The 27,722-nt window shown below is 40.6% G+C and overlaps 2 protein-coding genes across 3 annotated transcripts; both read right to left on the minus strand.

The window, feature by feature from the left end:
• Positions 1–7,790: 7,790 nt before the first annotated feature.
• On the minus strand, positions 7,791–10,042 carry sid4 (secreted immunoglobulin domain 4). The gene is made up of 7 exons (XM_078271062.1): positions 9,841–10,042; positions 9,626–9,760; positions 8,876–9,048; positions 8,585–8,771; positions 8,273–8,452; positions 7,917–8,183; positions 7,791–7,795 (listed from the first exon to the last, which is right to left on the minus strand). Exons 1-7 carry the CDS (start codon positions 10,040–10,042, stop codon positions 7,791–7,793), a joined length of 1,149 nt encoding a protein of 382 aa, XP_078127188.1.
• A 4,595-nt stretch (positions 10,043–14,637) lies between these two features.
• LOC144535754 (pre-B-cell leukemia transcription factor 1-like) lies at positions 14,638–26,172 on the minus strand. Of its 2 annotated transcripts, none has more exons than XM_078278383.1 (8): positions 25,146–26,172; positions 23,593–23,666; positions 17,521–17,765; positions 16,905–17,095; positions 16,632–16,767; positions 16,329–16,485; positions 15,460–15,546; positions 14,638–14,774 (listed from the first exon to the last, which is right to left on the minus strand). In XM_078278383.1, exons 1-7 carry the CDS (start codon positions 25,331–25,333, stop codon positions 15,503–15,505), a joined length of 1,035 nt encoding a protein of 344 aa, XP_078134509.1. In that variant the 5' UTR covers positions 25,334–26,172; the 3' UTR covers positions 14,638–14,774; positions 15,460–15,502. The 2 variants fall into 2 exon arrangements, with proteins under 2 accessions (XP_078134509.1, XP_078134519.1); XM_078278393.1 differs by having other exon boundaries at positions 14,638–14,746; positions 25,146–26,171.
• Positions 26,173–27,722: the final 1,550 nt, after the last annotated feature.

Here is a 27,722-nt window from a genome sequence, read left to right on the forward strand (position 1 = left end):
GTGTGTGTGTGTGTGTGTGTGTGTGTGTGTGTGTGTGTGTGTGTGTGTGTGTGTGTGTGTGTGTGTGTGTGTGTGTGTGTGTGTGTGTGTGTGTGTGTGTGTGTGTGTGAAAGAAAAATAAATCAGCACCAGAGAAGCAGATTTAATTGTTTTTTTAAACTCATAAGCATATACATTTCTGAACTAAATTGTCATAATTGTCACAATTTCTGACATAATTGCAGATTAAGTTCAATTTAGATGTTGTGCTCTGTTTCCTCAGCGAAATCTGACAGATTAGAAAGGGAAGTCTGAAAGATACAAAAAATGGGTATGCTTTACCATCAAAGAGAACAGTATCATTCACATCATTCAAAATCATTGTTTTTCAAAATAAGTGTTGTGTCGTGGGAAAGTTTGAAAGGATCCCCAAGAGGGCGTCAATTAATGAAATATTCATCAGCTGTTGTCAACTACAGACAGATTTCTTCCAATACCCCAGCTGCCTACAAATTAAGTGTTACTTTAAAGTCATTGTCATACTTTATTTAAAAATTGCTTCATGTTGCATCTCAGTAGTATGGAAAGTTTCTGTATAATGTTACAAATGTGGAATAAAACTTTATAATACTGACATATGACTAAATGTCAGTGCCGAGATCTGCTGACACACACACACACACACACACACACACACACACACACACACACACACACACATGCACTTACGAAGGATCTTTCCACATGGAAACAGAGGAGAGTAAATGGATCATAATCACACAGTTGCAGTTGCTGTTTACAGAAGCTTTGGAAAAGAGCTTTTCATTGGTTTATCACCAAATCTAGCATCATATTATGTTATTTTCCAGCAGTCCAGGAGGCCACTTAAAAGCAGAAGACTAAAGAGATTATATTTCTCTAAGTTACCACATCCTTTTCTCTCCCCTCTCCCCTCATACCTCTTTTCTTCTTACTCTTCTACTCACTTTTTTTTCCGGGTGTCATCACTTCTCGTTGGTCTCATATGTTTAAACTCTATTTTGTAAATATCAACTCCTAACAAACAAAATATAACTTCATGAAATTAGAGTAGGGAGAATACGTGTATCCAAAATATTGTAGATTACAGGTAGCAGACAGTGTGTGTGGGTTATTGCTCATAGTGGAAAAGTACAGAATTGACTCAGCATCACTCGTTTTTCTTTTTCTAGTTTAATTACTGTAAATGGTCTGTTATGAGCAAATATGTTTTCATATGTCATTCTTAGTATCAATGGTTGGTCACTGTAAAACCATTTGTTTAATCATTTATATCCCAATAATAGCAAAATACTATAATTGTAAAGAAAATAACTGGTGTCATACAGTTCTTATTTTAGTTTTCGTTTATTGTTGGTTTATCAACACAATTACAGAATACATGGATTGTGTAAAGCAAAACCTATATGTTGTTGGGTTTAACAAATGTAAGTATAGCAACATGTGGTGTACTGTACATGTTGTACCAAACTTGTGTCTGTGGCTTTCAATCAGACTGCGCATCTCCCTCGTTCATCTGCTTTTATACGGCATATTTTTAACTCAAACCTCAAGTGGTTTCCTTTTGACGCAGCCACCAGTAGCATACTCTCAGAAGACAAGGTATACACACACACACACACACACACACACACACACACACACACACACACACACACACACACACACTCACACACATTCAATTGTGGTTGATATTCTGAAAGATGACTTGCCGTCATGGCCTCAAAAGATAGAAAAGACAAAAACAGCTTTTGCAATACAGGAAGACGAGCAGGGTTGTGAAGGCATGTGTGCACTATGTAAGGGATAATAAAGACCATCATTATTGCGAATTATAACAGCCTTGTTGAATACTTGATTCTGATTGGTCAATCACAGCCTTCTACGGTCTGCAAATTCAGTTACTCTGTATTTTATTCCATGGAGTTCTGATCATAGACTCTGGCAGACCATTTTCAATCAATAGAATTGTTTTTAAATCAATATTTTTTTATGATACCTCATTATATGATAGCTCATACCGCTTGTTAGCGGATCACAAATGGAGAGAGAGGGTGGAGGAAACGGGGATCGCTAACAGTGCTAATGGCAACATTGCAAACAGAGCATTAGTTAGCTTCATGTTTAGCTCACTCACAGGGGCGACCCCTTCAGGCTGATTCAAGACCCGCATCAGTCTGTCTGGGTTGTAATTCAAAATAATGACCGGCTCGCTCTACATTATCCCACTTATTCCATGGCTTATTACCATGCTACTCATACAGAGGTTACCCGTTGATAACCAGTGTTGGGAGCAACACGTTATAAAAGTAACGCAATTACAGTAATGTATTCCTTTTTGCTGTAACGCAGTAATATAACTCATTACTAATTGAATTTCGGCGAGTTACAACGCATTTTAACGCAACATTTAGTGGTGCTTTTAAGAATTCACCAACACTGCAAAATATTTCTTCACAGGAAAAAAAACGCCATGAGTAGCCTATTATTTCCTGTTGCTGTATTCGATGGTTGAGATGACTGCAGAGACGGATACATTTGCAGGATGGACAATATTTTCAGGAGTTATTACGTTCCCGTGACGGTACGTACGGCAAAAGTAGTGTACCGCATTACAAATCAGACAGTAATATTGTAATATGACTAATTACTATCAAATGACAGTAACTAGTAATCTATAATGTATTACATTTTGGAAGTAGGCTAACTTGCCCAACACTGTTGATAACGCCTGTGTCCCGGTCTGAACGGTTAACTTTACTGCTGATGAGAAAGGCTCTCGGGCAGATGCCAGGTTGTCCCAGTTGCCAATCTGTATTACCAGATCTCGCGAGAGTCTGTTCCTGAAACACAAACTTAACAAATTAGATTTTCTCCAGATTTGCCCGTCTGAATAATGCCATTTAAGTGTCAGATTGTTCGGGAGATATGTGGCTTTTAAAACATGGGTCCAGTATTGACTTTGGTCACTTCTCCTAATGGAATCAATGCATGCAGGACCTGCCACTAGTCTCCTAAAGACGCATAGCAGTTGTGAAACCCTTGTGACACAGGTACAGGAAATAAGCTGATGCATCTCGGTTTAAAACGGTCTCTGGTGTAATTAAGATGACCTACAATGTGCTTTGAGTTTCAAGTGAAGAGGAAAAATCACAGGATGTACCAGCACTTGGGGGGTTTTATGCTCAGCCACCAGCAGCAGCCGTGTCTCTGCTGCTGCACAAAACACAGCCAGCTCCATCTGGCTTTTTTTTTAAATTCAACCACCACTTGATGCCACTAACAGGGCTGTCATTATGTGTTGTCCCCACCTACATCCAACCTACTATTAAATCTGTTAAACAAATAGAATCAGAAAAAAACATGCTTTAAAGAGAATCAAAATGTATTTACAAAATACATCAAACTGAGACAAACATCTTTATTTTTCCAAGTTTGTAATGTATGGGGTCTGCTGAAGTCAATCTGTGGTGTGGCACCTCTACCTCAGTCAGTGACTACTCTTCAGTCGAAACCTTAGATAACTTTGTTATGGAAGGATTCTGAAAGGTCTTCACAGAGTTTGTCCCAGGATAGTGAAATGCCATTTGGTATACTGTATTATTTGCAGATGACTGAATTATAAAGTAACTGACTTATTCTTCAGTTTCTTATGAATATCGTGGAACCACATCACGGTCCTGGGATTTCACAAACCCCTGTTAAATGCTTTAACAGCCCCTCTTTGCCTTTTGCTTCACTGTTAAAACTATTAAAACACGACTCAGGCAGAGGCCAGTAGCTCTTGCCAGTGTTGCGTCGAACCAAGTTGCATCTCTGTGGTGAAAGCTGTAAAAATGTGCAACTTTAGAGCCAAGAGCAGAAATAGCACAAAAGATGCTCACAGTTGCACTCAAGCTCTGATGCGAACTATAATATCTAATACACTATTATACTATACACTATAACTATAATAACTAAATACAACACTTCCTTATATCAGCCTTCATCAGGGTATCCTACTAGTCAAACTTTAGGTTAATAAAACTAATAACTAATCAAATTAAAAATACAGATTTCAACATTCATTTTCGACCACCGGGAGTCAGTGAAACAAGCTATAAACACAATGTTGACATATTGTAAACTTATAAAATTGCTATGGAAAAAAATATTCAAAAACCAAGCTGTTCTTCAACTCATCAAATATTGACGCTTGGTCAGTGGCTCTCAGCGTCAGACAAGGCACCCTTTAGCGTCTGTATAGGTATGGCGTCATTGTAAAATGACGTAGTATGAAGAGCGACAATGAGCGTATTATTAAAGACCGAAAATCCACGTAAGGAGGTTGGGTTGTTGAATGGGTCAAACAACACAGGACTTTCAGCCAGGAGACAGGGGTTTGTGTCCTGTTGTTGCCCCGCGTGTCACTAAAACGTACATCTTTTAACCCCACCAGTCTTTTTCTAACCCTAACTAAGTGGTTTTACACTTCATGTTGAAATATGACGCCAAAGGGTCCTGATCCAGAGCGTTAAAAAGTGACGCTAAGGGCTCCTGACCAAGTGTGTTGATAAACTGCACCAAATGGCGTACACAGAGCGTTAAAAAGTGACGCCAAGGGGTCCTGACCAAGCAAGAATGTGTTGCAAAAACAGTTCATCAGTTCAACAGTAATATCATTTGTATTCATTTGGAGTGTAAGTCTTAAATTCTCTCTTCTTTTTGCTCTGTTTTAGTCTCCACAAACTCCTGCAGGAAATATCTGACCTTTAAGCTGCTTAATGCTTTGTCTGCTATTTGGTACCTTTTTGTTTAATTTTTTCCCTCATTGTTGATATTGATTTGCGCAGCTTTAAGGAATTTTAGAGGCATGACGATGTAAGGTAAAATAGAGATACACCATAACCAAATAAAAACACTTTTGTGTAACAGATTTATTTTTCTTATCTCATCCCATTATCCCAAATAATATTTTATCTCGGGCCACCTAAGGGGTTTTGACCCCCAGGTTGAGAACCACTATTTTAGGGGAATATTAGCTTGATTGTTGTGTCATATGTCAAGGCTGGGCTTTTAACCACCTTCATATATTATTCATCCAGATCATATACATTTAATGGAATATTATGCTGCATATACAGTATTTTCTCCTGGAGTGACCTCCTGATCCCTTCCTGTCAGCATTTCAACAGAGTTTTTACTGACTCTTCCTCTTTCTGTGCATTACAACATTTCAGCTGATTGATCTGAAACTATTTGTTAAGATCAGCATCATGGGCAAATGCTATTTGTTAATGTAGCTTCCTGTTGCAATAGTTTGAAACAGGAACGTTTCACTGACACAATGTGAGATTAGATTTAAGGCGTGAAGTTTTGCGCTCTGGTCAACTTGGCTTTTAGCCAACACAATACAGGAACTCCGCTCCCTATCACCCCATCAGCTTGCCTTCCTACATACTGAATAATCTGTTGTTTAAACCACTGCCCCGCCACAGCTTATCCGAGTTCACCAGGTGGAAACCATAGCAACAGACTTGACAGGCAACCCCCTTTCCACCTATCACTTCCTGAGGAAACTCTCACCTCATCGGTTCCTTCCTGTATGATCTGGTTTTCCCATATTATTACTGCAGGGACATCCCACTGGTCTTTAACCAAAAACAGAAAATATTATTTGAATATATGGCAGAGTAGAGGAAAATACATATTTGGGAGTATTTAGCTCCAATCGTGTGCTGACACAGCTACAAGACTGTGATTGCCTGTTTCTTTTTTCTTTCCTCGCCTCTTAAGGCTAACACAAGCAATGTGTGGTCCAGAGTAAACATAACAAAGTTGTGCACTCCTACTGTAATATAAACTAATGCGATGCTTCTGGAAACTGTGACATACTGTCTACACTGCGAGTGAGTGCACACATCCTTTTTCTGGGATGTCATCTGGACTCCTATGAACCTCACTGTTTATATCAGACTCCATTAGAGACCATATGTCCATGTATACAAAGGCATGCATAGAGAGAGCGAGGGGTCGCATTTAATGAATTAGAATTCCCTCTCTGTCTCTGATACATGTTCTATTTTGTTCCAGCTCAATAGCTCTTTATCATTCTAAATTAAAAATGTATTTAGATGTCCGTCCTCTAATATCCTCTGTAGTGCATTTATTTTGTCTCCTTCATCCTTCCTCCCTCAGTCTGTCTGTGAAGTGAGGGGGTGGAGTGAGGTGACAGAGGGCAGACGTTTCCTCCCCAGCTTTGAAGATGCTTGTAAAGATGGGGGGGAGGAATAGTGGAAAGGGTAAAGCCTGTCTCTCCGTGGAGGTTGGGCGTTTTTTTACGAGGGAGGCCACAATCACAAACAGCAGATACAGGCTCTCTGTCCTGGCAGCAGCTTTGGAAATGGTAGCTCTCTTTCCAACCTTCGGCTGCAGCCACAAACCCTAAATGTCGAGCTAACACCTCATTTAGTCGAAGCTGCTTTAAATCCTCTCTGACAACACGGCAGTCAGTGTTTCATTTTGCAACAGGTTTGTCTGATCAAACTTAACTTTGCCTGTACAAGAGGAGTTCACAGTCCATATTTACTCAGAAAGCTGCAATGATCAGCCAAGTGTATTAGTATGTTTTAAATTTAGGGATGAAATGTAGTCATTTGGAAAACAATAGCTTGACTGTGCACTGCATCTGTTCCTACAGTTGTTGAGGGTGTGAAGGCTCAAATTGCTCTTGGCCTGAAGGCAATAGGTGTCTGCCTTTAAAGCTACATATTGCCACCATGTGGTTAAAGAAATGACTTTGTGAAGCATTTCTCAGATTAGACACGAGTCATGTCTAATCTGATCACTTTAAAATGAATTTATAAACATGGCAAAATGACAACAAATGTTAAACATTAAGAGACTGTATGAAAGTTACTGAAACGGGGAAGTGGGCTGAACCCTTACTGGACTGGAAAAAACACCCTCCCCTCTAATGTCTAAAAATAATATAACAGTGTTGCACTGGTACAACACACTTTACTGTAATATCTAAATGAACAAATTAGCTACCACTGTGCATTCACTAATCACTCATTAATTAAAGATTCAAGTACATTTTGTATTTCTCAGAACTGACATAGTTGGGCATCCTGGTAGCCTAGAGGGGAACTCCACATCAAAGTCTGTTTACAGGTCTTTGAGGAAAACTACTTCTCACTTGTTTAACCCTTTTTCGCTCGTAATCATTTTTGTGAAGTCTCCAATTTGGATACACTTCAGACAACAATTTTGTAGAACATTTTTCATGACAACATAATATTTCATTGAAATTGTTTTTATTTTGTCTTTATTGTTTTGATATTTATTGGCATAATGAGGGGTTTTATATTAGATCAGTTTTTTTCTTTGTTTTGTGTCCTCCTTTCAGTTTTGGAAGTGCAACAGTGTGGACTGAGCAGATGACAGGAAGGGAGGCAGACAGGGTGCAGAGGCATTCCAGCAGAACAAACTCCCACACACGTCAGTCCACACTGAGCTCCAGGGAAAAGCTTTTCAACGGGCAATATGAGACAGGAGCACCAATGGCGACAGTATCAGTTTTCTATAAAAGTACAAAGTTAACCCCATACAGTATGTGCAATAAAATTAAAAGTTTAAACAGCATTGATATCTTTCACTTTCAACGTCAGAATATAAGAATCTATTAAATATAATTTTCTCTGTTTTCTCAGTATTAGCCATCTGGCTTGAAGAAGTTGTAAGCGCTGCATAGATGGTTTGTCAATCAGACACAGTGTGGCCGCAATGGATTAAGCTGTAAAAAAAAAAAATAAGCAAAGGGAAAGAAACACCATTAAAGAGTAAAAGATAGAGCAGAAAGTCATATCAGTTGTTTTGATGGACTTTGAATTGCCTCAACCCAAACGCCAGCTCACCTTTTATGATGACTTTGGCCAGTGCCTCACTGTTGCCGATTTGGTTGGAGGCCACACATTTGTACGTTCCGCTGTCGCTCAGTTTAACGTGGGCTATCAGCAGCTTTCCATCCTTTGTGGTCTCTGCTCCTGGAGGCAGGCTTAGCCTGCCCCCCCGGCTCCATTCAAAGTGAATGGGATGAGTGCCGTGGGCAAGGCACTGCAGGCGCAGGGTATCTCCAGGCTGGAGCCTAACCTGGTCGGGCAGGCAGGTGGCGTACGGGGGACCTGCATGAAGGAGAAGACAATTACTGTTATTATGAGCAGTGACAATCTGGATGTACAGTATGTGTTTATCATCTACGTTGTCGACTCACTCTCCACCTCCATTTGCGTGTATGCTTCACTGTAGCCATGAATGTTGGTAGCGTTACAGATGTATTGTCCTGAATCTTGGCGGCCCACGCTGGTTAGTGTCAAAACTCCACCGACCACTGTGTGTTTCCATGGCAATGGTGCTCGCAGCTTGGACCAGGTGATGACAGGAAGAGGGGAACCTGGAGGGAGGAAGAGAAAGAGAGGATAAAGTGAAAAACGAGAAGTGAGAGCAGAACTGAGCGACATTGACACACACACACACACACACACACACACACACACACACACACACTAGCATACAAACATCTTACCACTGGCCTGACACTCCATTGTGATTGTACGTCCCTCCACCACTGTCATTTCTGTAGCGCCCACTGAAGCCACCGGTGCTCCCGGCTGCCCCTCAACAATAACCTCAACTTTGACTTCTGTCACCCCCTCATTGTTTTCAGCCTGGCAAATATAAACTCCTGAGTCCTCTGGATGCACTGCAGGCCACTGAGAAAGGAGAAGGCAATTATGTTCTATATGTTATCTTAAATTGTGGAAATGAATGAAACGAGGCCTAGTACTTGTGCCTAGTGCATGTATTCATATTTCACCTGTATTGTGTTGACATCATTCGTCTCCTTGGTAACCAGCTGCAGGGTGGAGCCTTGGCGTTTCCAGGTCAAAGTGGGGCGTGGCCTACCTGTGGCACGACACTCCACTGACACAGGGGAACCCATCCTGACCCGCAGGGGCCCGGCTGGTGTCAGGTGTACTTTAGGAGCATCTGACAGAGAGGACACACAGAGTGACACATTAAACCTGCAATAGTCAACAGATGTATCAACAGAATCAAATTAAACGTTTTCCAGGATAAAGCCTGCCATGCGCCAAGCTGTCAGGCTTTGCTCCTCACCTCCCGCCCTCTGTGTGTTGCCGTTCTCAAACTCCGTTATTTTTCAGGGAAACAACAACAAACTTTGAGCTAGGAAGATACACGCTGAAAATGGCGTGTGCTTGAAAAAAAATTGGATCATGCAACATTGCAGGCCTGCTTGGTTCTTTCGGGTAATGCTTGTAAAGATTTACAAAGAGCATGTTTATGCTTTCACTCTCTTTTGGCTCAGTTTTTGGTCTCTATCAACTATCAAAGCTAAATGCTTCACTATGTTCACCAGCTATAGTCACTAAATGTGTCTGAGTGCCGTTTGGTGCTGGGCGGGTAACGTTAGTTTAGGATACAGCTTAATAAATTTCTCTGAAAACAGCTGCCTGTTGCTACTGGAAAGTTAGCTATAAGATTGGTGAGGGTGAGCCTAAACGGTAAAGTTGCGGTCTTAACTAAATTGTGAACACAAGCTCACGTTTGACGTTCAGCACAGCCGCAGCAGTGCTGCGGCCTGCAGAGTTGGCTGCCACGCAGCGGTACTGGCCCTGGTTTTCAGGTCGGGCGTTAGCAACCGTCAGCACAGAGCCATCTGGACCAGTCTTAGCATTGTCTAGAAGGAAACAAAAGAATTCAGTGAAACTTCACAGATGGTGATACTGTATATGAACAATGATTACATGTTATCCTGACCTGGTAATGCTTGGTTATTGGCTCTCTTCCACTCCAGTTGGATTGGCAGTGCACCTCTTGCCACCTGGCATCTAAAGCTGACAGACTCACCGTGGCGCACAGTAGCAGCCCGGGGCGCCACTGAGATGACAGGAGCCTGACCAGCCACTGCACAGAAAGAGAGGGTGGTACCACACACACACACACGCAACAACACATGCATGTAGAGTACAATGCAACTCTGTGAACCTTTAGACGGGTCTGGGTAAAATACAGTGTAAACACACACAGCCCCAAAACAAACACGCTGAGCAAATACACAGATTGAACAGAAGTGCTTTTGATGTCAAAGCAAAAAGGAATAATGCACAGAAATTAGATAAAATGATCTCAAAGACATTGTGTCAGAGAGGAATATTAAGATTTTACTTTTATATTATAATATTACTTTTATATTACTATGTAAAAGGGCTGGTTTACCCAAATTACTAAAAAAATGGTAGCCATGCAGATTGTTTTGCTTTGCTCTGATGTTGAGATTACTACCTTGTTTGTGGTGCTCACAGCATTGAAAAATGACATTAAGAAAACAGCAAGTGTCTTTTCAAACATGTCTACATTAGTCTGGATAATCAACAGAACATGCTTTTAACAGCTTCCAACTTCTATTTCTTAAGGAGAAACAGACAATGAGGTCCGTAGATGATCCATAGTAATCGGGACACTGCTTCTAAAAGGACACTGCTGTTGAAGTCTATACATTTTTCATTTTGCTGTGTGAGCAAGTTTGTGTGACCCTTTTTAGAAAGTATAAAAATAATATATATCGCTAACAGATGTCAAGCAAATTAACAGAAAAGCTGTTACACTGTTCAAAGTAAATCTGATTCATACCTGAACACAACAGAGAACACAGGATCAGAACCCCAGGTGAGAAATCCATGATGAACAGAGAACAGTCCCACTCTCTCCCCAGTGAACAAACTCTCTTTCACAGGGTCTGTCTCTTTTTCATACAATCACTTCCAACCTTTAACCCCTAACTTACCAGTTACCCCTTATCCTATTCAAACATTGTCCACAAGTGCTAGTCACGTATTAAACGTTACACTGGCATATTGTTATTTTGCGTTCTAATTTTTTATTCCAAAATTGGCTGGTGTGCCTGAATGATATCCGGTGACATTTCAATCGACATGCTGTTATATAAATAATGCTAACAAATAACTCTGTCACTAATATTGTATGGACAGAAGTTTTTAGAAATACTGTATTGATCCCCGGGGGGGGCGGTGGGGCTGGACTTTGTGACTTTGCAATAATTTAAGTGTTAAACTACAGTACATGGAGACATTAATTAATGTGGTCTTCAGAATATTATTCTGCTTTCCAGGAAAATTATTTCTCTCCAGTCTGACACTCCTCCATGTGTCTGTACTGTACTGACCAGTGAGCCAACAGTGATAAGTAGCGGATGAAACAGAATTCAAAGGACTCTTAAAGTACAACTGTTCATGTTTTGGTCCTGTTTTCTTGTCACTGAATTTGGGATGTTGGTGAGTAACCTGAAGTTAAGCTAGAGAATATTCAGAAATAATGCTTTGAAACATCCAAATGTAGAGAATTTGATCAAAACGCCAAAGAACTATCAGAAATCACTGAAGAGAGAGAAATCCCTATAATTTATCATCATAGTTTGTATCAATATTTTAATACAAAACACTGATTATTAGCCCCAACTGATAGGTAAGAATTGACTGTAATTTTTTGCAGTCTAACAAAATGCAATAAAAAGTCTTTGTGGACTGCACAAGTAATTAAATCTGTTAATTTAATGGAGTGTGGTTTTAACTAATTCAATAACGAGCCGCTAAGAGATATTATGTAATTATTATTACGTCATCATATATGTACATTGCATCCTGTCAATTCATAACCACTTTTATTTGAAGTTGTGTTTTTATTTTTTACATTTTTGACCAATGGAGGGGCGACTTGTTCCCTTTGTCAACTCATCCCCATGGTTAAATGTTTTCGGCGTATATGTCAGAGGGCTGAACAACAGTGGAAAGCCACCAAGCTTCATGTTCACCGGAGCAATTACAAAGAACTATTATCTGAATATAATAATATGGTTAAGGAGGCAAGTACATCTTACTTTTCTAACCTTATTTCTTCCAGCAAGCGTAACCCCAAATTCCTTTTTGACACTGTCAACAACACTGGCAATCATGCTCCTCCTGAAGTGCCAGTGTTTTCAAATAAGAACTGCAGTGACTTTCTATTTTTCTTTAAAAATAAGATCAGAGATGTCAGGAATATCATCATCCCTTCTGCTACTGCATCTTCTGTTCATTCCACTCGGCCATCAATTTTGAATCGTTTCGCTCCTATTTCACTGCAAGAACTCACTGACTTGGTGAGCAGTATGAAATCTGCCTCGAGCCCGGTAGATGTTATAACAACTTCCTTATTTAAAAATGTCCTTGGGTCTGTGATTACTTGTGTGCTCTCTATAATCAATAGCTCTCTGCAAACTGGTTGTGTCCCTTCATATTTTAAACATGCAGTTGTTCAGCCACTATTGAAGAAAACCAATCTGGATCCATCAACTCCCGCAAACTATAGGCCTATCTCCAAGATGCCTTTTATTTCCAAAATTTTTGAAAAACAGCTCTCCGCTGTCTTGGCAACACACAACATTCTAGACAAATTTCAATCTGGCTTCCGTAAGAAACACTCTACAGAAACGTCTCTTCTTAGAGTGTCCAGTGATTTAATGATGTCTTCTGATGCGGGTAAATGTTCTGTTTTGGTGCTGCTGGACCTTAGCGCAGCTTTCAATACTGTGGATCACGCCATCTTGCTTGAAAGACTTAAGCACTGGGTTGGACTGGTTCTCCTCTTATCTTTCAGATATACGTTTTTTTGTCGCTTGGTCCCTATTTCTCTGAAACTGCTGCCCTTTCTTGTGGGGTGCCTCAGGGCTCTGTGTTAGGTCCGATTTTATTAACGTTGTATGTGCTTCCCCTAGGCTATATAATTTGACAATTTGGAGATATACGTTATCATTTCTATGCTGATGACATCCAGCTGTATGTTTCTTTTAATCCGGAAGAGACTAACAAAGTGTCAGTACTGCTCAAATGTTTGTCTTCCATTAAGGACTGGACGGCGAACAATTTCTTGCAGCTTAATGAAGATAAGACCGAAGTCCTTATTGTTGCTCCGGATACTACAGCCTCCTAGGTTGTTCAGCAATGTGAACTTGAGATGATCATTCATGGTTTTATATCATCCCGGCTTGATTACTGCAACTCCATTTTCACCTGTCTCAGCAAGTCGTCCCAGAACCGTCTACAGCTGGTCCTGGACTCTGCTGCAAGGCTGTTGACCAGATCCAGCAGGATGTCGCACATCACTCGTTTTATCCTTGTTACATTGACTTTCAATCAAGTTCAGGATCCAATTTAAAGTTCTTGTTCTTACATATAAAGCATTGCATGGTGAGGTGCCTGTTTATATCTCTGACCTGCTCCATCTGTACACTACTAACAGGTCCCTCAGGTCTTCTAACCAGGGACTACTGGTCGTCCCCCGCACTCGTTTGAAAACTAAAGGTGACCGTTCCTTTGTAGAGGTAGCTCCGACTCTTTGGAACGCCCTTCCTATTAACTTAAGTTCTTCAGTCTCGGTTGGCGCTTTTAGAAAGCAGCTGAAGAGACGTTTCAACTCGCTTTTGTCTAATGTTGGGGTTTTTAGTCTTTTAATCTTTTACCTTCATTGGTATAGTATTTGTTTTTGCTTTCTTATTTTCTGTTTTGGATCCTTACTGTATTTTAACAAATGTTTATTGTGTGAAGCACTCTGTGACTGTCTGTAAAAGGTGCTATATCAAATAAATTATTATTTTATAGCTATTACATTTGTGGCACTCACATTGTGTGCAGCTCCTCCTGCAGATACATGATCAATACATTTAGATCGAATCTTATCTCTGTTTATCTGGTCTCAAGATTTGTTGACATTTACCATTGAATAATAACTAGAGGAAGGGAATACAAGCCTGGTCTGGCAGGAAAAACGGTTTCAGATGCAGTTGCACTGGTCAACACTAGAGGGCACAGATAAATAAAAACACATTGCATTGGTACAGTATGATCTAAAACGGAACATATAACTTCATGTGTGCACATGAGCACAACGCACTGAATCTGCTCTCCTGGGTGAAAGCCTCTTTAGTTCGGTTATTTCAAAAGCATTTAAGAAACATAATAACCTGTTTAAGCAATTTTGCATTTACATTCATATAAATAGAAACAAGCTCAAACCAGTTCTTGTCTGAAGCAAAGAAAAATTTAATAAGTGACATGTTTTTTTATTCATTTTTGGTCATTATTTAAAGTTAAAAGAAAAAATACATAATAAAATTGTAGTTTAACATCTAAAAATTACTACATGCTTTCTTTTTGTCATTTTTTTCTTCTTTTTTTTAATTCTTTGAAATAAAATGATGAATCAGATTCAAGGCCACATACAGGCCCTAAACCTTTATACAGTGATACACGATTCACTGTAGGTGAAGCAGTACATTAAAAAAGGTTCTGTCATTTATTTATCTTTTAAAAAACAAAAAATGGTGTGAGTAATAGTAAAAAGAAAAAAAAAAAGAAAAGAAAGAGTTGTCAACACATTCGTAAAGTGGAGGGGTTAAAAAGAACGTGTGGGAGAGATGTTAGAAAGGATCAGCATCACAAAGCAAAACAAAAGAAAGTTGCAGAGTTTTGGTAATGTTCTGTTTGGCTGGAGGTCTACAGTCTGGGAAGGTGGAGCATCATCTGGAGGTTATGTAGTGCTTGCTTCCTGTTGCTGTGGGTGGGGGGAGATGGGACGAGGAATCACTGCTGTCCTGCCAGCCATCATCACCCTACAGAAACAGACATTCAGAGTGGGATCTACGGGGTGTTAGCTGTAAAGGAACAAATACCGTATACCCTCAGATCCACTGACCCTGCCTATTTTGTTATACCCACTTTCACTGGATTTGTATTTGCTTTGATAATCTGATTATTCACAGAATTCCACAGTATCCTGAATTCTGGATCGTCATGTAAATGAGAAAAATCCTTTATGTCTCATAACAACATAGCAATGTATATGTTTTTATGGTGAGGATAGTGGCAAACCTTTACCTACTAACACATTCACTACCAACAGAAAAACATGGACCAACATCCATCCTGTTGGAAGGTTTGGTCTGAATTTCTCTGTATTTTGCAAATTAAGTCTATGAATGAACACTTTGGTTCTTGATCCTTTCATTATGCTATTAACCCTTACCCTAACCCTGTTGGACGAAGCGGGGGGGGGAATCATCGCGGAATCAACCCCCCCCCCCCAAAAAAAAAATAGCTACAAAGACACCAACAACTAAGAAAGGAAGGTGCATAGTCAACAACAATCTAGTGTCCAGTTTCCAGTTGGGGATGTAGCGCAGCTTATGTAAGGGGAACTACATTAATAGGGTCTACAAAACGTGTCACACAGAACCACACGCTAACACACATAAAGGTTGTTACCGTGACTACTCAGATGGACAGTGTGTAACTATAGCAACAGTGTGTAACCATAGATACTTACATGGACACAGAAAGGAGGGAAGACAGTTCCTGCAGGCAGGTCCTCATAACCTCCCGTCAGGAGTGTAACACGGGGCTGGGTATCCTCCTGTTGGCATACAGGGAACACACATTTTAATACTTCAACCAACATGCTGCCCTGCAGACAGGGCTGCTTTTAGGCATGTATGAGCTAGGTGGTCAACTAGGGTGGCATCAGCTGAAGGGGCACCAAAGAGTAGGAAGAATTGTTATTGTAATTTTTTTTTTCAGTCATCCAATTTACTTTTAAAAGTCAGTCCAATGTATTGCTATGCACACATTTCATTGTTAAATAAACCTGATGGTCGTCTTGCATTATTCATCCGATTTGGAGAGGTGTCTGCAGACTGACTCTATATGGGAACCGTTTCATAATGGCTAAAGCTCACATTGATATCATGAATTCAAACGGCTACCTTGTTTTGATATTTCAATTTGTAGAATATTTCTGAATATTTATGTGCCAAGTTGTCCTTTTATTCTTTAAATTATGACACTTTTCTTCATTAAGTGTAATGTTTTCTTCCACATTCAGGGCTCCAGAACCTTTATTAGAACTCCCCTTCACTGAGGCCATTGACATGTGGTCTCTTGGCATCGTGTTGGGGAACATGATGTTTGGTTCTTGTGGTGAGCAATCTACTACCGCTCACCATCAGTGGACTTTCTTTAACCTTTCCAAAAGTTATTTCATCCTCAACATTCTTATGTCGAAGATTAAACAGATACGTTAAAGTCAGAGTTATCTTTAAAGTCATCTTCTCCTTCTTTTAGACACATGAAAGGAATTGGAAAAGATTTATGTTGGCCACGGGAGGTATGTGTGTGTGTGTGTGTGTGTGTGTGTACCTGAGTTTGGTGTGGCTGGGGAGTTGGCTTGGCTTGCCTGTGAAGATACACTGGCAGCGTCCACAGCTGTCTTCACAGCGTACCGGTTAGCTTCCTCCTGCAACTTTGCAACATTCCTCTTATACCGAATCCTCTTGTTTCCAAACCAGTTGGCCACCTGGGAGAGTTACAGGTAAAAACAGAAGCAAGCCAGCAAATTCAGCTGGCTTCATTATACTAAACTATGTCCAAGTACTACAGTATACACTTTATCAATTTCGACATGTTCCAAATTCCTTTTTTCCTAGTGCGTCACATTCTGACCTGAGAAACGGTGATAGAACACTTCCTGGCCAGGTCCTCCTTGGCCTCCTCACTGGGGTATGGGTTTGCCAGATGGGAGTAAAAATATGTATTCAAAATTTCGGCCGCCTGCTTGCTGAAGTTTCTTCGTTTCCGCCTGACAGAAAAAGAGCGATTTCAACAATTAACCGTGAGCAAATACTCACAATGTTGTAAGTACAGTGCACTGTCACACACGCTGGAAGACACTGAAAGTTAAGAGGAGGCATCAAAATAAACCAGTGCAAAACCCACCTGGCATCCAGGAATCTGGAGCGTAGGATCATGACAGCTTCACATGTGCTCTGCTTTAGTTGCATCTGGATAGTGCTGAACTTGCGGTGGATGATTCCCACCATTCGCTCAATCTCTTTGGGTGAGATGGGCCGTGTACGGGACTGTTCCCTCAGCAGGTTCATCACGTGGTCGGTGAATTCATTGCATGCCTGTATGGGAGGAGGGGTGAGTAGGTCAGGTATGAAGGTGAGGGAGAGGGACAAAGAAAGAATTCAAACAAACTCAAATCCACTTAAGCTTATCATAACCTTCTGGTTTTACATCCCACTCACTGCACCTCTGGCCAAAACGCTGGCGGGATCCATAACTTTGCTTCTCTGGCATCCCAAAATATTATATTCAGAAAAACCCTCCAGTACTCAGTCCTGAGTGGCTCAGTCATATGGAAAGCCGTCATAAAGTAACAAATCTATGACATGATGAGTGAAGTATCGTTTCGTGACAGAGTAACGCTTAATTGCAATATGTAATTATTACAATAAACCATTTTTTTTTTTTTTTTAATAATCATGAAGTGTCACAGCAGCTTTGCGGAAAATTGTCCAGCACTTCCTACTGTAAACAAATATCACACCTGTTGGTATTTCTCCAGCTCAGCGTGGTACATCCGTCGTATTTGAGCGAGCTTCTCTTTGTACTCGCTGTGTTCTACGTTCCCCTCACTAGGTGACCCTCCGGCAGCCGCGGCAACCACTGCCGCCGCTGCAGAGGCTCCGCTCCTCTCTGGACCCGCAACCCCCTCCGCTAACAGCATGTTGTCCAGTCGCAGGAATTGAGGGTCTGGGCTATCTTCTTCTTGGACGCCTCTGATGCTCAGGGCTGTGTGAACAGAAACAGTCACAAAAATATCAGGTGTGATTTTCATTTCACATACTCACCTACTGCTGTACTTAATTCGTATTGCTGACAGCATTACAATTTTGAATACACTGCCATCATATACTGAAAACTACTATCTACTATCGTGTTTAATGCTTTTAGGCTTTTTTATATGTTCAAAATGTGGAGCATCTTTTAAACCGTGGCATTGGGAAAGAACATAGACAAAGAGTGAAAAGAGCTGAGGAAAATGGAATGCACAATAATACCTTTGTATATCCTGCTTATGTAACACTGAAATGTTCATTCAGAATATCTGGCTCAGCTATGTAGAACTAGAAAAACGGAATGCACACGCATAAGTTAGAACGACTACATGACATCGACATTCAGTCACACTTTTAAGCTGCTTCCAAATATTGTACTTCTTTCCGATCAGCAGCTTGTTTCAGTATGTCAAACTCAAATTTCCTAAAAGGTATTTTACAGCTTCTTTGCAGTTTTCATCTTCATTTTTTTTTTTTTTTTTTACATTATTTGAATAAATGCTGCATTACGATTTGAAGCACAAACATAGTAATGCTGTGAATCCAATCTGTGATAAAGAAATGAAAGAATCACAGAAAACAAGGTGTTGATAGAAAAACATGGTTTGTTTTTTTCTCTTTTCTTTTATGTAAAACGTTTGCATATTTGTGTGTGTGTGTGTGTGTGTGTGTGTGTGTGTGTGTGTTTTTAAGCACAACTATGGTTCCCTTCACAGCCAGCAGAGAGCACTAGCTCACAATACAAGATCCACAACAAACTTTGCACTCTATATTCAGATTCTTTTATTTAGCTCCTTACTCAAATTTCTGTCTGAAATGTCCAATAATAGCATGTCCTAATACAAGGTTGAAAATAATTTTCCATAAAAGTATCAACGATCTGCTAGGCGCTCAAGAAACAAGCCAACGTTTTTAATCTTGTGCGTCCTAGACAATTGGCTTGTCTCATGTAGCAACAGCTGGCTTAAGGTGGTAATGATAGTGAAACTCAACCTTTAAAAGAATCACATTTTCCCACATCAAATCAAATATGCAGCACAGCTGAACTTTAGAAAACTTCAGAGAAGCCATTGTTTAATAGCCCGGGAAGAGTTGGCAATATACATACTGGATGACAGAAGACGTTTGTTGGAGACAGTGAGGAAATCAGGTCTTAAGTGGTGTCTGTACACTGGGGCAATTGGAGTGCGAGAGAAAAAGAAGAGGCAGCGGCAGAGAGACACATCAAAAAACACTGCCAGGAGGGATGTTTTCAAAAGGAAAAACAGTAGCTGTTGCTATGGTAGTGATGCCAGCTTTTTTTGGCATCCCCATGACAAGGAAAACCAGCCACACATACCACAAGCTCACACACACACACACACACACACACACACACACACACAGCGGTTAATTAATGCCAGCTCTTAAGGAGCAACTAAAGACCCAGTGAAAAATTAGGGCTCATTTGAGAGGTCGTTAATTTGCACAGCTATGCAAATTAGGTGGCAATTACAAGGTAGTTCCAGAGATCACATTCATAATCTCGTAACGAGGGCGATGACAGCCTGTGCATCTGGCCAACAAAATCCAGACAGACACACACATCCATAAACACTAACAATCTGTGATGGCCTCGAATTTTGCCAAGATTTACTAGTCATTTCCCAAACCATATTAGAGAACAGTAATATGGTTATTATGTGAAATATGGATGTCATATTACATCCAAATATGAGTATACTGCACCTAACACACTGATGTGCCAGATTAACCGGATTACGGTATAATCCAACAACTCACAAAGTCATACATGCTCAGGTGCACCTGGGTGAGTGTCTTCCATGACGACGGATCACACACTATAAAGAAGATCCACCTGTTTCTCAGAAGTAAGGACAAAGAGGGATGATTACCAGTTTACAGAGAATCACTTCTCCACATCTGCATTGCCCTTTTGCTACCAACAACCCAACCCCTCTTTTTGCAGTCTCACCTTTCCCTAATTTCAGTTTCTCTTTTTCACTTCTCTGGAAAGTCATCTTGTTTCATGCTAAAACACATTCTGGGATAACGTATTTGTGTAAAGTGGAAAATCAGAGAGAAAATGTAAGGACAATTAAAGTTATAAATCCTGAGAGGTTTATGCCTCGACGCAGAGGTCCAGGGTTCGAATCCGACCTGTGACGATTTCCTGCATGTCTTCCCCCTCTCTCTCCCCTTTCTCACTTAAGCTGTCCTGTCGAATTAAAGGCGGAAAAGCCCAATAAATAATCTTAAATAAAAGGTTGGAAAAAAGGGGGTTGAAAGAAACCTACATGTGAGAAACAACAATGTCAAAAAAGGAATTTCATTTACTGTAACAGTAACATTCGGTTTATTAGGTGTACTGAGAGGTGTTTATTTTGTCCACCCCATTTTTATCAGGCCACACCCCTCAGTATAATGAAACAAAATTCAGCACCAAACTACAGCCAACAAAAGGACCATTCAGTTGAATCAACACCTCTAAAACAGTTTCAACGAAAACTGAACATTTTTACATGATTTCATGAAGGTAGGATCGACTGCAGGATGGTTGTTTTTTAGACTGCCTCTGTTTTAATTGGATGTACCTAACAAAATGGCAACTAAGTGTATAAGAAAATAGGAAAAGCGGGAAAGACAGCAGCAGAGTGGATGAGAGAAAAGCAAAGACAACTATATTCAAAAAGGGACGGGCCTCATTACTGTTAATTACTTAATAATTAGTCCAGAGTTTGGGCCAGCTTTCCAGATTGCCCAATGACTAACACACACGCTCACACACAATTCACAGGATAAAGAGATGAGCTGCGGTCCATGATGCCTTGTGGACCAGAGCGAGTAAATCCAGCTTTGTGAGCCCAGTTGGGTGGCAAACTGTCCCCCACTGAGAATCTGTTTGTAGTGAAGGCTGACAGGACTCCGGGGTCTGGAGATTATCAACTGTCTGCCAATCCATGAAACACACTCATTACTGCCTCTCCCTCCAACTCATCCATCAATCTGTCCCTCCGTTGCTCTTGTCATTTGTTATGTTTTCTTACTTATTACTTTGCCTCTGTACTATTTTGTGCATTGTAGTGCTCTTAAAAATTCCCAAAAAAATCTGGATAGTAAAAAAGTGGGCAGACATATCCAGAGAAGGATGGAGGGAGCATAGATACAAAACAGTTTTAAATCTATGGCAGGGAGCCCATAACACAATAAAACAGCAGTGCTTTGAACTGTTTCCTGTCACATGAGGAGTTATTTTTAATGGTTCTTGGTTTAATGGAGATGAAGAGAACGAGACACTGACAGCAGAAAGAGGGAGGCAGCACGAGTTTGGTCGAGGCAAAGAGAGAGAGAGGAATAATTTATGTTCTAAAATTCCACAATAATTTAGATATGGAGACTGTCTGGAAGCCCCAAATCAGTGTGAAGGAGCAACAACACACCAATGGAAACTGTATTGAAAAATAAATCAAGATACTGCATTTGGCCATTTATACCAGATTATTGCTTAAAGTTAGCCTGGGAACTAGACAAATCGGCTCATGTTTTATTTGCTCTGGGCCGCTTCTCGTTCAGACAGATTTCCAACCGACCAGGCCCTGGCCAGGCCAATCACAACCGTTTATCTCATATTAGGGACTAATTATTGACAAAATGTGATATTGCGATATCGATTATGAATATTGCAATATCGATATTAATTTTGCTATTTTTAAACATATGTCAAATTACAAAAATGATGGGAAAATGCATCAAAATAGAGTCATAACAAATACAACACACGGTTTATTTCAACTGACTGTCATATTGGACTGGTACAACATGACTAAATAAATAAATAAGGACCATGTCTACAGAACAGGACATGTTTTGCTGGTTCTACAGTATAAAATATATAAATAAAGAGAACAGGACACAACTTTTATTTCGCTTCTCTGATTCGTTCCATTTTGTTGTCTCTATCAAATTTCTTCACTTACACTGTCACTCTCTCAAAATATGCACACACGTGGTACGCTCCATGGGGTTTGTCACGTAGTGGACACGTGCGCTGACGTGCACTAGCATGTGCAAGTGGCACGGTAACTGGCCAATGAAACATGATCATTATAGTGTTTCAAGCGGGCTCTAAATCAAACACAACTAAGCCACACAGCCAACGGACGGGACGCAGCGCTCCACGAAATAAACTAAATATTGCATACTTATCGACACTTTTGATATAATATTGATATTGCGATAACGATATTGAGTCGATATATCATACTATATATACGATGATGCACTTTACGCAAACTATGTGATGACATCATTTTTTGCTTGTTTAGTTTCTTCATTATCATGACTTTATTTACTATACATTTATTTTGAGTCAATCCTACATGCTGCTGTAAATACTCACTAGAGCACCAAATGTGTATTAATCCAAGCTGAAAATAGTGCGCCACAAATGCACTATTTACGTGTTTGAGTAACTTTTGGCAAACACTACAGTGCCCAGCTGTTTAGGGAAATTACTGAGATAAAAAAAATAATAATTGAAACTATGTTTGTGACCTGTTTTTAAAGATGTATGTCTTCAGTAGGAACAAATGGGCTTGGGGCTGAATGCCACAGAGAGAAATCAGAAAGTACTGACACTGAAACATTGCTGGTTTGGAAGTTATCATGGGATTTGTTGACAGTAAAAGCTATAGAACAATACCAGCCTTATCTTTTTGATCATCAGAAGAGGGAGATTTCTGGCTGAGAGGGTTAGCAGTCAACTTTCCCACCTTCATAACAAAGCTAAGCACTGACTGAAATGCATGAAACCAAGATCAGAGCACATTGCCCACATGCACCCATTCATACCAACGGTAAAGATCGGCTCTTTCTGAGTCAAAGCTGTGGTTTGAGAAATATACAACTGAGCTAAAAAAGGCTAGTAAATGCAACTCAGTGATTGATTCTGTAAATTCAGGCTTTTAGAGTTTGAAAAAGCTGAATGACAGTGAGTAGGTGAGACAAGTAGTTGCCTTGGAAACTCTATAGCAGGAGGGGTCCTGCTGCCAACCTCAGGGTTCCCGTTTCCAAGCTGTGTGAATGAAATGAGGTAATAACAAGGACTGCTTTGTAGCTCACACTTCTCTCTGTTTTTTGTGTGAAAGAGTTCTCCACTCAAAAGCCAAGAAAAGAAGGTTTCCTTCCAGGTAAAACACAAATTTGGGCCCTTTACTGTAAATTCAAATACTGCATCAGTGGGGTGGGATTGAATGTCAGGATCGAATAGTTAGGTATAAAATCTTTGTAACAACCACCCTGCTACTATTCAGTTTATGTGGCAGGCACACATTCCTAACGTTAACAACCCAGACTACTGGGATAAACTAGACTACAGCGTAGTTTCAGCAGATGTAGGCGCTATAGGCTACACATGGCTATAATCTGCCAGTAAACCGAGTAGAAGTAGTAGAGGTTGCTAACCGAAAACTTAACAAAACAAGTCGCCTTGGCCATCTAACCGCATTTAACCCATCTACGAGACAAAAAAAGGAGGGAGGTCTTTAGGAATTTGATTCAATTTAGCAAGTTGTAATTGTTCTTCGATGTCAGCTAGTATTGGCAGTGTTTCATGCTGTCCAGAGACAAAGGCTCAATCCCAAAGTGAGCCCTGAGGACTAAAGGTGTGGACACACAGAGCCGATAATCGGCCGTTGGACAGTCTGGCGAGGTCAGTGACTCAAGTCTGTTTGGTGTGTTCCGTGCCGTCGTAAAGACCAGGAAGCAAATGGACAACTTACCTGTCCTTTCTTTGATCTCACACAGGACACTGAAGAGGGCGGGCTTCATTCTGTGGCAGTTCAAAGCATGCTTCCTTTTATGGAAAATGAAAGACAGCGAGACAGAGATTGTGAATTACAAACCATTCTTTAGTAGACGTTATGCACTGACATCCATCAACCATAATCATGTAGACACATTGCATGTTAGTGCTGAAAAAGGACTGGATTCAGATGAGTGAGTATGCAACCAGACCTGTTCAAGCCTTTGACTGAAAACCAGCCTGATCACATACGGTAGCTGTCTAACTCACCTGGACTTACTCACCTTAGTGAAGAAAACAAGATAACTGATAATTGAATGCACAATCATGCAGAAACTTTGAAAACTTCAAATGGAGCAAGTCTGGTGTCCACATGCAATAGGGATGGCACAATATTGCAATATAATGTCACACCGTTTTTTACGATGCGATATTGATAACCTGACACCAGTATTGTGACACTTTTGGTTACATTACAGGGACATGGATATTTTATTCTTTTCCTGCATACATTTGATCTGAAATGTGCTGTTTTCTGGCAGTTTTCTGGCCAGTTTATGACCATTTGAAATTGTAGCTCCTTTCACACGTCCATGTTGCTTGTAAAACCTCAGTGCAACTTGGTATGGGATGTTTTATCTCAGCTTGTTATAAAACTCTGTATGTAACACTAATGTGAAACACTTAGCACAAGATGAGGAGAGGAAGAAAGACAGACAATGCATTACAGTAATAATAAGCATTAGATGAACAAAAGGACAAACAAATGTGGCTGGACTAATATAAACTATGCTTATTTGTCTGTTCTCCTTTTAAAGGGTATAATAATAACATTATCAGGGGTAACACAAATCCTAACCTGGATTTTTTTTTTGTAGCACAGATAATGTCATTTTATTTGGTTTTACTGTGTATTGCAGTAATGCCAGTGTGTAATACGGTAGTATCGTATGGTGAGTTACAAGAGTTGGGCGATATGATTGAAATGATCACAATATTAATAAGAAAACTGTCCCCTATCAGTGTGTATAGTGATATTGCAAATGTAAGAAAATCACATATACAATAATCCAAGTGATGCTAAAACCAGTGAGCTGCATTCCACTGTTAAACTTTACTTTAATCCAAAATCTTCATATGCACGACTCATTTTGTTAATTCTACTTTGTGGGATGCTAACATGATAAACATTGAATAATACTGAATAATTACCCAGCCCTATGAGTTACTGTGTGATTTCAAGCCCTAGTATGGAGTGCCATCAGTGCCGGCTCAGCTTTATTTTGAGTGCTGTTGATAAGGCCTGTGGGGTGAAAGGTGGTGATGCACAGCTGGAGAGGGGGCACCAACATTCCAGCAGTATTGTGCATGTGGGGGGTGTTATTACAGTGTATTACAGTGTGTTATGTGTGTGTAAGACCATGCACGCTTGAGGGGATACTGTGTTGATGATTTCCCCCTGTGCAGACCCAAATCCAACTCTTAAACATGTTCTGCCTTCTATCAGGCCTTATCTCGTCATGTTATTACCTGGCCTGGGCCTCATCCAGACTCTCATCTGTGATGACCATGATCTGCTGGAGGATGTCACCAATGTCCTGCTGCTGCGGCTGACCGAGGTTGTGATGTTTCCTTATGTTGTCAGGGTCACCCACATCCTCATGAGACAGTCCAGTTAGTCCAATATGACCCAACATCATGCGGGCCTGGTCCTCCATATCTACAATGTGGCTCTTATTGTGGAGGGAGAGATGGGAGGAGGAGGATCACTACAAAAGGGGTTTCCTTCTCCAACTTTCAGCACTTTGAAAAACGAGAGGTTGAAAAGTTTCCCATAAAAAACATACAGGGCTCAAAACTGAGAGAAATGTTGCCTCCGCCGGAGCTGCCTGCTTGTCTTGGTCTGAGTAACAAAGGAAAAGAGAAAGAAGTGCAGCAACCTTAGCATTTAGGCTACTTATCTGAAGAAAACGAAAAAACGCTACAAAACTAGTGCTCTAGAAACTGTGGTTCTTCTTTGGCATGGGAGGATACGCCTCACAAAATATCACCCTTTAGTAAGATAGCCTACTGTTGTTTTTTATGAGTAGCCTGACGCGCGTACTACGTCTTTTCTTCCCCTAAAAAGACGCCAGAAAGGCTCCAGACAATTACCAAAACTGGCTTGTTACTAAGCTCGTTCCGTTTTTAAGAGGCTGTTCTGCTCTTGCGTGTTAAATAATGGTCTGAACGGTACTATAGCTATATCTAATGACCCGGGAGCCCCTTTGATGTCGTCGTCTCCGCCTGCTCTCCTTTTATCCATGAGTCCCCGTAACGTTATAGGCTACTGCTCGGTAATTAAAAGTGAGAACCAACACGGTCACCGAAAAGACGGTCCAGGAAAGATATACCCGAGGGACTTAATCTATCTGGTTCCGCCCACGGCCCACACAGCCAGATTTGTACCCTTTAGTTTTTGCTTATTGCTGTTTTCTTTCCGTGTACGGCTGTTGTCCCACTCCTCCCAGAAAAACACCACGGCACGGACTGAGCAATGCCGTCCTATATCAAAATACACAGGATGAGAAAAGACTACTTCCGCTCAAACATTTCAGACTAATACACCTTAGCGTAGATAACTCGATTAAAGGCGTTTATGACGACTATTAAATCAATAGTCAAGCCATGTTTTATTACCATCCAAAGATTTTTTTTACAGCACAGGCCTATACGTCAATGCAAAATGCCAAAACACACACATGTCCAATCAATGATGCTGTACTGTGTTTTTGGAACAGATGACAGACAGCCTACCAGCTTGCGTATAGCCTTGTAAAAATGCAGTTTGTCCTTCTGAAGGGACTGGTAGCATTGTTATAGGCATATGTGTTACATTTGGTGCCAGTCTCCCTCTGGATCTATGGCCTTTTTTCTACTGGTTAGCACCTGACAATGGCAAAATTACTATGTTGTAATAATATCATCCATTGATCCATTTAGACTGCATCTTGTGCCGGGTAATCTTATTTATCTGGACATGTATTGCATTTCTTATCTAATTCAATAGCCTTCTCATATGTATTGTGAAAATGTTAGGCCTATATATGTTGTATAATGTGAAATGTGTCTGATAGAGCAGAGCCTCTAAAAGACAGGAGGTGTGTGGAGTCTTCCACAGACTTGTCCTGGAGGTGAACAGCAACATGATTTTAATGTGTGCCTGAATAACATGGTCACTGAAATCCAAAGAGCTGCAGAACATTTATAAAACTCAGATTTATGAAGCATTATCTAGAATGATGTTTGCCACCTTGCAAAATCAGTTAACCTACACAAAAATGAAAAAGTGGTTTTAAAATGGCTAGTCAGATTAAAACGTTTTAGTACTTTTATTTTGAAAGAAACTGTGATTAAATTCCGGCCTCTTTCTGGCTTTTTCTGGTTCCCTTGACGCAGCTCTCCATCAGTATGTCGGCGGGCTCTGGGGAATTCTGCAGTTTGATTTGAAACCGCGAGGAGGCCATCATTTCACCATGGAAACAATGTTGTTGTTGATGTTGATGCCACCAATACTAAGTATATGTCTGTGTGTGTGTGTGTGTGTGTGTGTGTGTGTGTGTGTGTGTGTGTGTGTGTGTGTGTGTGTGTGTGTGTGTGTGTGTGTGTGTGTGTGTGTGTGTGTGTGTGTGTGTGTGTGTGTGTGTGTTAGGACGTCCTATAGCCTACCTAAAGGTACCCTGTTCCCAGTAGAGAAGGCATATTGGTGCAGTGAGCTCATCGTACTGTATAGTATTGTCTATAATTAAATTATATTTCTGTAAGACGCTAGGCTCTGGGTAAACCCTGTGTGTGGTGATGGCCAGGATATATAGTGTTTTTTTCTGCTCAATTCAGTGTGATTGAGACTGCAGTATGTGATTGTTTGCACATGAGCTTAATGCATGTGTGTCAACTGCTGTCACTCTAGATAGGAAGCTGACTTAGTGAAAAAGATGAATGAATCCCCCAGCATAGTGGGAAGTACCAGAGCGTCTGGACCTGCTCTCTCTTACTCAGTCTATCACTCTCATATTTACTACCACTCACACACAGGCAGCTGCATGCACCCCCAACAAGCAGACACAG

This window comes from Sander vitreus, chromosome 2, assembly GCF_031162955.1.
Source record: "Sander vitreus isolate 19-12246 chromosome 2, sanVit1, whole genome shotgun sequence".
In the NCBI taxonomy this organism is placed as follows: domain Eukaryota; kingdom Metazoa; phylum Chordata; class Actinopteri; order Perciformes; family Percidae; genus Sander; species Sander vitreus.